Source organism: Mus pahari, chromosome 16 (genome assembly GCF_900095145.1).
Source record: "Mus pahari chromosome 16, PAHARI_EIJ_v1.1, whole genome shotgun sequence".
NCBI lineage: Eukaryota > Metazoa > Chordata > Mammalia > Rodentia > Muridae > Mus > Mus pahari.
Genome location: NC_034605.1, coordinates 67,531,991 through 67,545,210, shown reverse-complemented (window position 1 = coordinate 67,545,210; position 13,220 = coordinate 67,531,991). Strand labels below are relative to the sequence as shown.

General features: G+C 41.2%; 1 protein-coding gene across 1 annotated transcript in view; it reads right to left on the bottom strand.

Moving 5' to 3' along the window:
* Positions 1-965: 965 nt before the first annotated feature.
* LOC110333614 (neurotrophin receptor-interacting factor 2) overlaps positions 966-13,220 on the bottom strand; it is a 16,881-nt gene continuing 4,626 nt past the window's right edge. The window contains exons 5-8 of the mRNA XM_029547459.1: positions 6,330-6,812; positions 4,279-4,382; positions 3,030-3,156; positions 966-2,693 (exon numbers count right to left, since the gene is read on the bottom strand). Coding sequence (XP_029403319.1) covers positions 1,177-2,693; positions 3,030-3,156; positions 4,279-4,382; positions 6,330-6,812 — 2,231 coding nt within the window. The 3' untranslated portion in view covers positions 966-1,176. The remainder of the gene's footprint in view (positions 2,694-3,029; positions 3,157-4,278; positions 4,383-6,329; positions 6,813-13,220) is intronic.

The following is a 13,220-nucleotide window of genomic DNA, read 5'->3' as shown; positions in this document are numbered from 1 at the left end:
CAAAGTTATCAAAAAAGACGAGGGGCACTTCATACTCATCAAAGGTAAAATCTACCAAGATGAACTCTCAATTCTGAATATCTATGCTCCAAATACAAGGGCAGCCACATTCATTAAAGAAACTTTAGAAAAGCTCAAAGCACACATTGCACCTCACACAATAATAGTGGGAGACTTCAATACCCCACTCTCACCAAAGGACAGATCCTGGAAACAGAAACTAAACAGAGACACATGGACACTAACAGAAGCTATAAAACAAATGTATTTAATACATATCTACAGAACTTTTTATCCTAAAACAAAAGGATATACCTTCTTTTCAGCACATCATGGTACCTCCTCCAAAACTGGCCATATAATTGGTCACAAAACAGACCTTAACAGATACAAAAATATTGAAATAATCCCATGCATAATATCAGATCACCACGGACTAAGGCTGATCTTCAANAACAGCATAAATAATAGAAAGCCAACATTCACATGGAAACTGAACAACACTCTACTCAATGATACCTTGGTCAAGGAAGAAAGAAAGAAAGAAATGAAAGACTTTAGAGTGTAACAAAACTGAAGCCACAACATACCCAAACTTATGGGACACAATGAAAGCAGTCCTAAGAGGAAAACACATAGCAAATACAGAAGTGGATGCTCTCAGTCATCTATAGGATGGAACAAAGAGCCCCCAATGGAGGAGCTAGAGAAAGTACCCAAGGAGCTGAAGGGGTCTGCAACCCTATAGGTCGAACAACAATATGAACTACTTATAGCTACTACCAGAGCTCGTGTCTCTAGCTGCATATGTAGCAGAAGATGGCCTGGTCGGCCATCACTGGGAAGAGAGGCCCCTTGGTCTTGCAAACTTTATATGCCCCAGTACAGGGGAAAACCAGGACCAAGAAGTGGGAGTGCGTGGTTAGGGGAGCAGGGCGGGGGGAGGGAATAGGGGACTTTTGGAATAGCATTTGAAATGTAAATGAAGAAGATATCTTAAAAAAAAACAAAAAACAAAAAACAAAAAACTCCCTGATGGTTTCATTCGCTGCCTGCTAGGTGGTATCCTGAGCTGTCCTTAAGGTGTGGGGCTCTCCTTATTCAAAGCCTATCATACTCAGTGTCTGCATGGTACATCTCAATCCTGAAAAAATAGTGCTTTGAAAGGCAGAAAGGCTAAGATTTAGGCTGCTTCTTGAACTTCATCCTGTGTGTTTTCTGATGCCCAATAAGGTTTGAGCTCTGTGTGAAGGCCTTCCCACACTTGGTGCACACAAAAGGTCGCTCCCCAGTATGAGTTCTCACATGCCTGGTGAGGTGGGAACTCTGTCGGAAAGCTTTCCCACAGTGCTGACATTGGTAGGGCTTAGCTCCAGTATGAGTTCTCAGGTGCTGAGAGATAGTTGAGCGGTCACTGAAGGTTCTCCCACATTCTGAACACTCAAATGGTCTTTCTCCACTATGAATTCTAAGATGCTGTGTGAGGGAGGAGCTCTGAACAAAAGCCTTCCCACAGGTCATACACACGTAAGGCTTCTCTCCTGTGTGGATCTTCTTATGGACAGAGAAATACCTAGCATTTCGGAACATTTTACCACATTCACTGCATCGGCAAACTTGGCTCCCCTTGTGAATTTTTATAAAGAATATCTGCTGAGCATGCCGGCTGATGGCTTTCCCACAATTGTTGCCTCTCCTGAGCTTTCCCACTTCAGAACCCTTAAAGTAAGTTTTTATATAGGGACCACATTTTATGGAAGTATTGATTTCCCTGCCTTTTCCTCTTTCAGAGGTCTTTAGGTGATTTTTTACATGGGGAACATGTTTTTCAGAAGTGCTAAGTTCCCTGACTCTTTCCCCTTTAGAACCCTTCCGGTGAGGTTTTACATGTTTCAAGGAATTATTGTTTCCTTGGACTTTACTTTCTTTATAGCCTTTCTGGTGAATTTTTACATGTGTCAAGATATTGTCCTTGGCTCTTCCTGCCCTAGACCCCATCTGGTGATTTTGTACAGATGAACCTTGTAACATGGAATTGTTACTTTTCCCAGCTTTATGCCATTCAGGGCCTTTTTGGTGAATCTTTGGAGGTGCATCAGGTGCCATGGCATTGCTACTGTCCTTAAATCTACCCTCTCCAGAGCCAGTGGCTTTCTGGTAAAATTCTGCAGGCATAGTAAGTATAATGGGATCTCTGCTGGTCTGAGTTTTTCCCTGCTCAGAACCCAATTGTTGGTTTTTTATAGAGGAGCCATGTGTCATAGGATTGCTGCCACTCCTGTCTTGCCACTCCACAGAGTCCTTCTGCTGATTTCTTATGCGTAAACCTCGTGTCATGGAAATGGTGTTTGTCCCGCCTTTCCCCTTTCCAGTGGCCTTCTGCTTCACTTTTACATGCTTTCTATGAAGAACTTCATTGAGTGAGCACTGGCTTTTGTCAATACTAGTTTGGTTCTGAGACTTGGAGCTTTCAGAGAGCTTCTTCTGAGGGTGGTCTTTTTCTTGTAGAAGCCCCACTTGATTCGATTCTATGGTGTGTGTTTCCTGGACCTCATCTTGTGAGATACTTTCAAAGACAGTAAACTGGGTACTATTCCTTGAGAGATCTTTTGGGTTTGGGTCATGAATTGGCTTTACCACATGAATGGGAGAATCTGGAGTTAACTCTCTGTTTCCCAATGTAGGCTCCCACCCTGAAAGAAACCAAAAGATACACATATTGCAGTTATAAGTGCCAGAGTGACAGTATTAAGAAATAAGGTTACATCTTCTCAAACAGTCATTTAGTCTAGGGAGTGACAAGCTGTGAAGCAGCAAAACCAGGAGCTTTCTCATTTCCCCAGACAAACCAAACCTGAGGCTGCCTCTGTGCACTCAAGGTTCCCTACCAATGCAGGGTCACAGTGTCAGATAAAGATCCTGGACAGAGCAAGAGACTCTTGAAAGCATAGCCAGTTCTGACACTGGGTAGAGAAAAACTGAGAGATCTGGGGGACACCATGGCTTTCTAATTGTAGGAATGGCCTTACCCACAGACACCAAGTTGCCCAAGGTCTCTAGCATCACACCATGATACTTGGTCCTTTGCATTGGACTTAGTAGTTGCCACTCCTCCTGACTGAAGTCTACAGTCACATCCTGGAAAGTCACCGGCTCCTGTAATGTTATAAAAGTTTGATGTTTGCCAATGTGGGTAGAAGAAAGGCCACTAGGACATTCTACCACACATAGGAATTTCCTGCTTTGGTGGTTTATCAAAGACAATTGACTTTTTTGACCCCAAAAGAGATCCACAGGGTTTTTCTCCAAACTAAAGTCTAGGTCCCAAGCTGATAGGCAGAGCTCCTGATTGACAAAGAGCTACAAGTGTAATAAGCATGCTACATTGATCATACTAGAATCTGTATTAAGCCTGCACTGAAGGACAACATCCTTCAAAGGACCTTCTTCCTCTGGAAACAGCCTTGTCCTGTAGTATAAAACCTACAATGTTAATGGATAGGTCTGACCTAGGTATAATATCCACCTATGCCATGTCAGTTTCTTATGAGTGGCTAAGGATTCTGAAAGGAAGACTCTTCCATCTCACGACCTTGCCTGGATCTGGGAGGTATTTTGCCCAGATGCAGCAGAGCCTACTTTAGAAGGAACAGAATACAGAGCAATGAGTCTGGGATCAGTTTCTTTCCATTCCCAAGTAGTAGCCTTGCCTGAATCGTGGCCCACATTGCCTATTACATGAGAGTCAACAATTCCAACCATATACCTGAGCCAATATAAACCACTTGTAAGGAAAAGAGCTATATAAACACTAATATCCCAATACCATATACATAATACACACTAATGCCATATACACACCATTATCCTGGCTGACAGGGCTAATCCTATTGCATGACCATCACCTAGTTCTGACACTGATCTGAGCCTATGTTGTTTCATTCCTATTTCCCCAATTAAGTGTCTCCAGAGGACAAGGGCTCACTCATTCTAACTGGGGTACAATGTAGTCCTTACAACTGCCTGTGATTCTTCTGGTTCTTATGTCACTCAGTCTTGATTCTTGGACTTCCGCTGTTTGCTTTCTCTATGTCCATCACAATGTAAGGAGAATTATCCCTTACACTTGGGTTTTTCAGAATTCCACTTAGGTCCATGAACTCAGAAAGTTCAAATGGTCTATCTTCTGTGAAGCTTTGGCAAAGCTCAGTGTAAAAAGAACATCTTAGGGATGGTCCCTTAAAGATGTGACCAATGGAACAAAAAGTTCCTGCTTACCTCAGGTGGTGGTACAATAACTGGTAAGGTAGCCACATCCTTCCTTTTCTCTTCTAGTTGATCAGTGGCTTCATTAGAACAGGCAAGCCGAGCTGAAGAAGATGCTACATAAAGAGTTAATGAGGTGGTAGACCTCAGGCAGACAGAACCACCAGACCTACAACCCATGACCTACACATACCTATGTCCCTTGATGGTCTATGTTGACCTCTTCACAACAGTAAATAATTCCCACAACTGGATGGGCCCAGTGTGTTACTCTGCATAAACCACTTGGAGACTAGTGTCTCTACTACAGAAACCTTTTATTGTCTCCCCATTCCAGCATCTGTCTCAGGATCTGGCTTCTGAAGCAATGGCCTTTTCCTTAGTGGTAAAGTGTGATTCTAGTCTCCAAGCCCATATCATGCTTTTGTGGTTTCTCCTTTGTTGCCTTGGAAAAGAGAAGGATCTTCCCTTGGTCATAGAATATGTACCCATTTTGTGCTTCTGGTCATATTAAACATCCCTGGGCTTCAACCTTCCAAGGATTCTTTCGGGTCTAGCCTTCCTCACATGTTTCCACATATTCTATGGGTTTTTATCATGCTGATTCTACTCGAGCTTGGATGGGGACAAATGACATCACCCAGCCTGCACCACCATGCTATCCCTTCACATTCATGGACTCTGGTAGACATGGGAGATCATACACTTTAAGAGCAAATGAAGCTTTTGCTGGAACGTTTAAGAAAGAGAAATTCTGTGTTTGGAAGCTTGAATGGCAATGAAGCCAGCTGAAGGCAGCCAAATGAGATGGATGAGGGGATAAGTTGAGGCTCTTATTAAAACCCTAGGTAGAGGTTTGCCTAGTGCCTAGAGTTAGAACATCCTGGAACTCTTCCAGAAGGTTTCCTTCTTCCTGGAGCTTTTTTTTTTAATAGCTTTTTTGGTGTTCGTAAGTACAGTGTATGTGCATGTGTGTTTGAGCGCATGCAGAGGCTAGATGAGGATGTCTGATGTCCTAATCCATCATCCTTTACTATGTCCATTTGAGACAGTGTCTCTCACTGAACTTGTAGCCAGTCTGGAGGTCAGGAAATGTGAGTGACCTTCCTGTCTCTAACCACTATAATAGTGTGGCTAGGCATGTATGACCATGCCCCATTTTTTTTTTTTTTTTAATGTAGCTTCTGGGATGAGTTGAACTCCAGTTAACTGTCAGTTTATAAACTGCCTCACTCCCCAAATCCTGGGTATTAAAGCCAGAATGCTGTGCCACTCCTGGGTGATAGCCCCAGTCCATTTCTATTTTGAGACAGGATCATGATAAATTGTTCACACCAATGTTGAGCTCATTTGTAGCTCAGGCAGGCCTTGAACTGGTGACTTGACTTGGCCTTTTGAGTATCTTAGATTATAGGCCTACATCACCAGATCTGGTAAAATAGATTAAGGTTTCAGGGACCAGAGCTCTGGCATCAACCTCACAGGCTTAAAATCAAGATGTTAACAGGGCTATTTTCTTTTTGGATATAGAGAAGAACTCATTCTTTGTCTTTTCAACTTCTACAGTCTACACAAGATTCTTGGTCAATGTTTCATTGAGACATCCAACCTGCTTCTTTTCTTCACTGTTCTCATCATACCAGATTTCAGTGACAGAAGCAGCCTCCACCTGTATCCTGATCTCTTCACCACCTTCCTATTGTCACACATGTATTCACTTGTCACATCATATCTTTTCTGTAGGCCTACAAGCTTAGTCAACTCTTGGGTCCTCCCTCAGGACTTCATTCATAGCCCCTTCAAAGAACTGGAAGGCTGGGTATGTGTAAGGAATCCCAACAGGATAAAAAAAGCTTCCACTGAAGCCCATGGAAGGTTTTTGTTTGGGTGAACAGGGCTGGATACCAAACACTTCAGGTTTCCATTAATTCTAACCTGGTAACATGGAAGATACAGATGTTTGTGGTCTGGTATGGGAACATCCTCAGTCATGCCAGAACTCCTCATTCCCTCACAAAGCCCTCATAGAGGTGTTTGTCACCTCACCCTTCCAGGACACTCACCATCATCCTTAGACACTGAGGTCATATTCTCCAACAAAGCCACCGCTGCTCTGCAATCTTCTGGGTGTTGTGACTCTACCCATACCCGAAGCTTCTCAGGCAATGCATTCAGGAACTGCTCAAGCACCAGCAACTCTAGGATCTGCTTCTTTGAACGCATATTGGGCTGCAGCCACTGGTGACACAGCTTACGAAGCTGGGACACAGCTTTCTGGGGACCAGCTGATTCTTCATACTGGAAATGTCGGAACTTCTGTCTTGAAGCTTCAGTGTCAGTCAGACACTTGCTTGGCTGTTGAGCTGGCTTGAGGTTACCTGGAATCAAGTCTTCCCCACTTTCTGGATAGAGGGATTGAATCAGGGCATTCCGGGGACCAGCCATATCCTTGTTCAATGTAAGGACCTCAACAACCTTAATCTTCATCAGGGGACTCTCAGCAGGAAAGGAATTCATTTCAGGGTCCAGAGAAGGCCCAGAGCATTCTTAAAGTCAAAAACAGAGCAAAAGCTAGGCAATGTGGCATATTCCTAGAATCACGGTTTTGGGAGGCAGGGGCCAAGAGGGAATCACTCTTAAAAGTCTAGCCAGATCTACATATTGAATTATAGGCCAATTAGAGCCACAATACACATAAAACCAGGCTGAGTATGTAGCTCAGTTTGTAGAGAATTACATAGCATATCCCCAGAAATTCATTAAAACCAGTCACTGTGATGCCTGCCTGTAACCCCAGCACATGGGAGACAGAGGCAAGAGGATCAGATGTTCAAGGTCAAGCCTGACTACATAGTAAGGTTAAGGCCAGCCTAAGATATGTGAGATATAGTTTCATTCACATGTTTTAAGAAACACAAATACTGTTTTATTAAGTACATAAGGAATGGGCTCATTCTTATATTAAAAAATACTATCATCAAGTTATATGCATTGCAGAATACATGTATGGATATCCTCCATTTCCATCCTTCTTTTATATAGATTTTTAAACTTGTCTTTTATTTTACGCATCATTGGTTGTTTGTATTTTGTCTAAAAAAATAAAATAAAATTCATGCAGAATTTTTGTCCCTTTTCTTTGTGATTTTTCTTTCTTTGCCTAGGTCCTAGCCCTAAGGGATTGCACAATCACACGTGTATCAATTAGGACCCACACTCTTTTGAGATAGGGCAGCCAACCCACAGTGGTCCTGAGCTCTATGTATCAGAGGGGGACTTTAAACTTTTGATGTTCTTCTTACCTCCTAAGCACAGAAATTCATGACCATACCTGGTTTATGTGGTGCTGGGGATTCAATTCAAGGCCTTACGCATGCTGGGCAAATACTTTGCCAACTGAGGTATATCTGCAGCCCCTTTTTGCTTTTTTTTTGTCTTTGTTTTTTTGTTTTTGGCTTTTCCAGACAGGGTTTCTCTGTATAGCCCTGGCTGTCCTGGAACTCACTTTGTAGACCAGGCTGGCCTCGAACTCAGAAATCCACCTCCCTCTGCCTCCCAAGTGCTGGGATTAAAGGTGTGAGCCACCACGCCCGGCCCCTTTTTGCTTTTTATTTGAAGACAAGTAATTGCCCAGACTGGCCTTGAACCTGCCTTAGCTTTCCAAGTAGCTGGGATTATTGGCCTATAACACCAAGGCTATTTGGTTTTTGCCTTAATTTTTTTTTTTTTAAAACTTCTTCAGATGGATGTCTCCCCTTCATCACCCACAATGTTTGCTTCAAAGCTCTTAAAGTGTGGATGCTAGAGAATGATAACTATTTAAGAGAATCATGACAAAAATATTTGAGACAGATAGACAGACAGATGTTATACAAAGGACTCAAAGGACAAACACATGAAAGAGGAAATATATTCTTGAACAAAAATACACTACTGGATTAGACTCTAGCACAGCAGTTCTCAACCTGAGAGTCATGACCCCTTTGGGGGTTGAATGACCCTTTTCCAGGGGTCAATAACAAAATTACAGTTATGAGGTAGCAACAAAAATAATTTTATGGTTGAGGGTCACCACAAAACGAGGAACTGTAGTAAAGGGTCACAGCATTAGGAAGGTTGAGAACCACTGGTCTAGTAAAAATACATATACATTCTATAGATTCTGGGCTCTCAAACAAATCTATAAATCTGAGCCTTCAGATGTCTCTGTAACACTATCTGCCTCAAGATTTCCCTTACTCAAAGTTTGGACTCATACTGAAATTATCTTTGAAGATACACTCTTGTTTCTTGGGGTTTCTTCAGGTATTCATTCACTCTGTGATACCTTCTTACTAAGGGCCAAGTAATTCAGTCATATTGCTAATTGGAATTTATAGAATAATTTGGATTTTTTTAAGACCCCTGACATTTCACTTTTCTTATTAACTGTAATCCTTTCTGTGTATTTTCTCATTCTCAAACAATGTAGGAGTTAAAGCTAATGATTTCCCCCAGAGAATACACCCAAAGAGTTCTTGCCCATATGAGTCCTCTGATACAGAATCCAATGAGGACTCCTACTGAAGCCGTCCACACTGTTGTACTCACAGGGATCCCTGGCAGGGGTTTCCTTAATGCTCAGTGGCTTCCTAATAGCAATTACAATCTTAAGACTATCCCTAGTACAACTGTGATACCAAATAAAAGAGCTACATATGAAATTGCTCTGTGTCATGCATATTCTCACGGCTTTAGAGTTCTCAGATGCTATTATTTAGAGTAAGAAATTTTTATTTTTGTGGGGTGGGGTTGGGGCTCTAGTGTAAGTTCTCTCAAGGTAAAACTAACTTACTTAGGTCAGAAGTTGTTCCTGCTCTAATCATACTTTTGAGATTTCTTCCATTAGAGGAGTTCTCAGATATTGAAAATTTCACAAAAGAGTCCCATTCATGTTTTTATAGAGTAATATTCTGTTTTAGTCATCTAACAGTTAAGGTGGTCCAAGCTGAGCTAAAACTGGGCTTTCTCACACTAAATATATTTACTGTATACTTTTTTATTATCACCCTCACCCTAAAGATCTCAGAGAGAAAATTCATAAAAGATGAGAGAAAATGTGTTCTTGAACAAAAATCATCAGTACTGGACTAGGCTCTATTCAAAATACATGATCACTCAAGATTCTACACACTCAACAAATTGATAAGGCCCTCAGAATCTGTAGTGAAAGTCCTTCATTTTCCACATATATGTATTCTAACATTTTGTATGAGTATTTCTTTCTTTTTCTACATGTTTGCTCGAGCATGTGGATATCCTCAGGCTATACAAAGAGTATCTTTCTGTGGGAACTGCATGCACATAGTGTACAGAAAAACATACAGGCAAAACCACACATACACAAAGGAAAAAAATAAGCATTTTTGCAGGTTCTCCTGTGATTATGACTTATTCATTTACTAGTTATCTCTTTCTCCTTTATTTCTTGATACGGTCTCACTATGCTACCTTGGTATTCTATAATTCCTAAGAGATTAGCCTTCCTCTGCCCCTCAAGTGCTTTGATTTAAGGTATGTGCCACCATGCCTGTCTAGTAGTTTCTTTTATGCATTGCTTCTAATGATTAAGTCTAGTTAACTTTCAAGTGCCCTACTTTAGGGATATACATGTGGCTATGCTTTTTGGAATAGAATACATGAGCACAACCTAATTTATTTTCCCATATTGCCTTCACAGGATCTTATTCAACTCAAAACTTTCTTGAGGATAAATAACATTTACCATTTTCTCATAGTACCTCACCAACCACATTCCATGCTGTCATTCTAGCTGGAGAAGCTTGTAAGCTTAGTTGTGAGAAAGAATTTGAATTTTGGAATCAATCTCACTTTTGTGCATTAATAAGAGTCATTGCATACTACTGTTGGGACACTAGTAAAGATGTGTTTTTTGTTTTTTTTTTCATTTAATAGCAATATATGACATTCGAAAATCTCATCTTTTTATTTGCTACTTGTCTTAGTTAGGGTTTCTATTCCTGCACAACATCATGACCAAGAAGCAGTTGGGGAGGAAAGGGTTTATTCAGCTTATACTTCCACATTGCTGTTGATCACCAAAGGATGTCAGGACTGAACTCAAGCAGGTCAGGAAGCAGGAGCTGATGCAGAGGCCATGGAGGGATGTTTCTTACAGGCTTGCTTCCCCTGGCTTGCTCAGCCTGCTCTCTTATAGAACCCAAGACTACCAGCCCAGGGATGGTCCCACCCTCAAGGGGCCCTTTCCCTTTGATCACTATTGAGAAAATGCCCCACAGTTGTATCTCATGGAAGCATTTCCTCAACTGAAGCTCCTTTCTCTGTGATAACTCCAGATTGTGTCAAGTTGACACACAAAACCAGCCAGTACACTACCTGAACCTCTTAAAGTTCAAACAAGCAATTGGCTCAACAAACCTCCTTGGATGTGTCTTTGATCCCTTTTCATCTATGATCTATTGACAGGAGAAGTATAGACTTGGTACAGTTTAAATTCAACTTTCAAGGTAAATACTGTTAGGTAGTTCTTTTCATGATTAGTGTAAAGTTTTACCTAACATTATGTCATTATGGAGAAAAAGAGAAAACCACAGTTCCACTCTTTAAAATAGTTTATGCCTTTAACACCTTTAAAATAAGTTATTTCCAAAAATTCCGCCTAAGTTTCCCTTGCAATACATGGATGGGAATGTATGTATCCCAGTGGCAAGGCTCTGGGATCAGTTTCCAGCACCACAAAGGGTGCTTGTAGTAAGCATACAGATTATGAACAACGGTCACATGAAATCCCTTCAAGGCTTCCTTCATCCATAGGAATTCTCAGCAGCTTTTTGGTCCAGTTTAGCTAATTACTTACTTAGATCTACTGAGTCAATCTTTGAGTTAAACACTCTTTATTTCTCCCCAAACCTGCTACTACTCTCTCATGGCAGGGACCATCATTTCAACTCTGGAGACTACTGGTGCCACTTCCTTTCTCAATCTTTATGCTGCCACAGCTCTTTCTTCACAAACCAACCAGAGTGAGCTGTGAAAAGCCATGTCACATCATTCCTCCACAATAAAAGTCAAACTTTCCCCATAGCTAATGTGGCCAGGTGTCTTCTGCTAACTTAACCTGCACATTCTTGTATGTTTTCCTACTCCTAGCCTCAAATTTTTCCTATTTCCATCATATAGGAATGATTTTTCATTCATTAAAAAGCACTAGATGAATATTTACTTCATTCAAATGAATGCTAATGTAAAACTAAACATCATCACCAAAGATAGCAGCAGGTGGAGATCAGACAGGTGAACAGGGTCAGAAAGTGTTCTGATGCATAAAAACACAAAGAGAAGCATCCAGTGGCACATGGTGTACTTTATAGCCAAAATATAAATGAAAAAAAAAATTGAAGATAGCAATTACAGTGAAAACTACTATGTCTTTTATGAATATTAACAGAAAAATACAACCTTACAGAGCAAGGCATTTCTTATACCTACTATGTTACCACTTTAACCACTTTGGAAGATTCTGCAATGGAAATAGGTATTTTCCTATTTATCATAAAGGAATGACTTTTCATTCATTAGAAAGCACTGGATGAATATTTACTCATTCAGATGAACGTTGATGCAAAACAAAACAGAATCTAATAGCATCATGCTCATCAAAACCTACACATTTTCCTACATGCCAGGCAGATACTCACTCTTTACTTTCAGAATCATGCTTTCAATATGATGATGGAACTATGTAATTGTTCAAAGCAAAGAAAAAAATAACAATACTCATAGACTCATATGTTTGAATACTTGGTTCCAGTTGGCTGAATTATTTGGTGGGGTTACAAGTTGTGGCCTTGCTGGACAAGGTGTGTCCACTGGGGGGTGTTTGCAAAGCTCATGCCAGCCCCAGTTAGCTCTCTCACTCTGCCTTCTGCTTGTGAATCAGACGTATACTCTCAGTTACTGCTTCAGTGCCATGTTACCCACTAGGATGGTCATGGACTAGCCCTTTGAAACTGTAAGTAAACCCCCAATTACATGGACCTACAGGATTTGGAGTTTGCCTTGTTTAGTTTTGATTAGGTCCAGTATTTCCTCACTTTCCCTCTTCTGAAATGGAAATATATATTGTGTCATTGTATGTTAAAAGAATGTAACTTGCTTTTTGCATTTTAATGGGGTTACAATTAAAGAGATTGCTTTGAGTCTCAGAAAAGACTTTGAACTTGTGTGAGTGCAGTGCCCTCAGAAGACAGAACAGGGCATCATATAACTCCTGAGACTGGAGTTACAGATGGTTCTGAGCTGCCATGTGACTGCTAGGGCTCGGCAAGCATAGCCAATGCTCTAACCACTGAGAAATCTCTCTAGCCCCAAGGCTATGAACTTTTAAAGTGTTGAGACTGTGAAAGGCTATGGGGACTTTTGAAGTTGGGCTGAATGCATACTGCCATGGGTTTATGGGGTCAGCAATAGATTGTGGTGATTTGAATGAGAATGGCCCTCCAGGCTAATATATTTGAATATCTGGTTCCCAGTTGGTGGAATTGTTTAGAAAAGATTAGGTATTACCCTATTGGAGGAGCTATGTCACTAGGATTGAGTTTTGAGGTTTCAAAAACCCATGCCATTCCCAGTTAGCTTGAGCTCCTTAGCATCTTCTGGCTTGTGAATTAGGAAGTAAGCTCTTAGCTACTGCCTCAGCACCATGCCTGCTGGCCTACTGAGTGGTTACCACTTGCCCACTGAACTACATACAAACTCTCAATTAAATCTTTTTTCTTGTATCTTGGTCATGGTATATCTTCACACCAACAGAAAAGTAATTAAAACATCAATGTTAAGAGGATTTAGCAGGGTTGGTGAGATGGCTCAGTGGGTAAGAGCACCCGACTGCTCTTTCGAAGGTCCGGAGTTCAAATCCCAGCAACCACATGGTG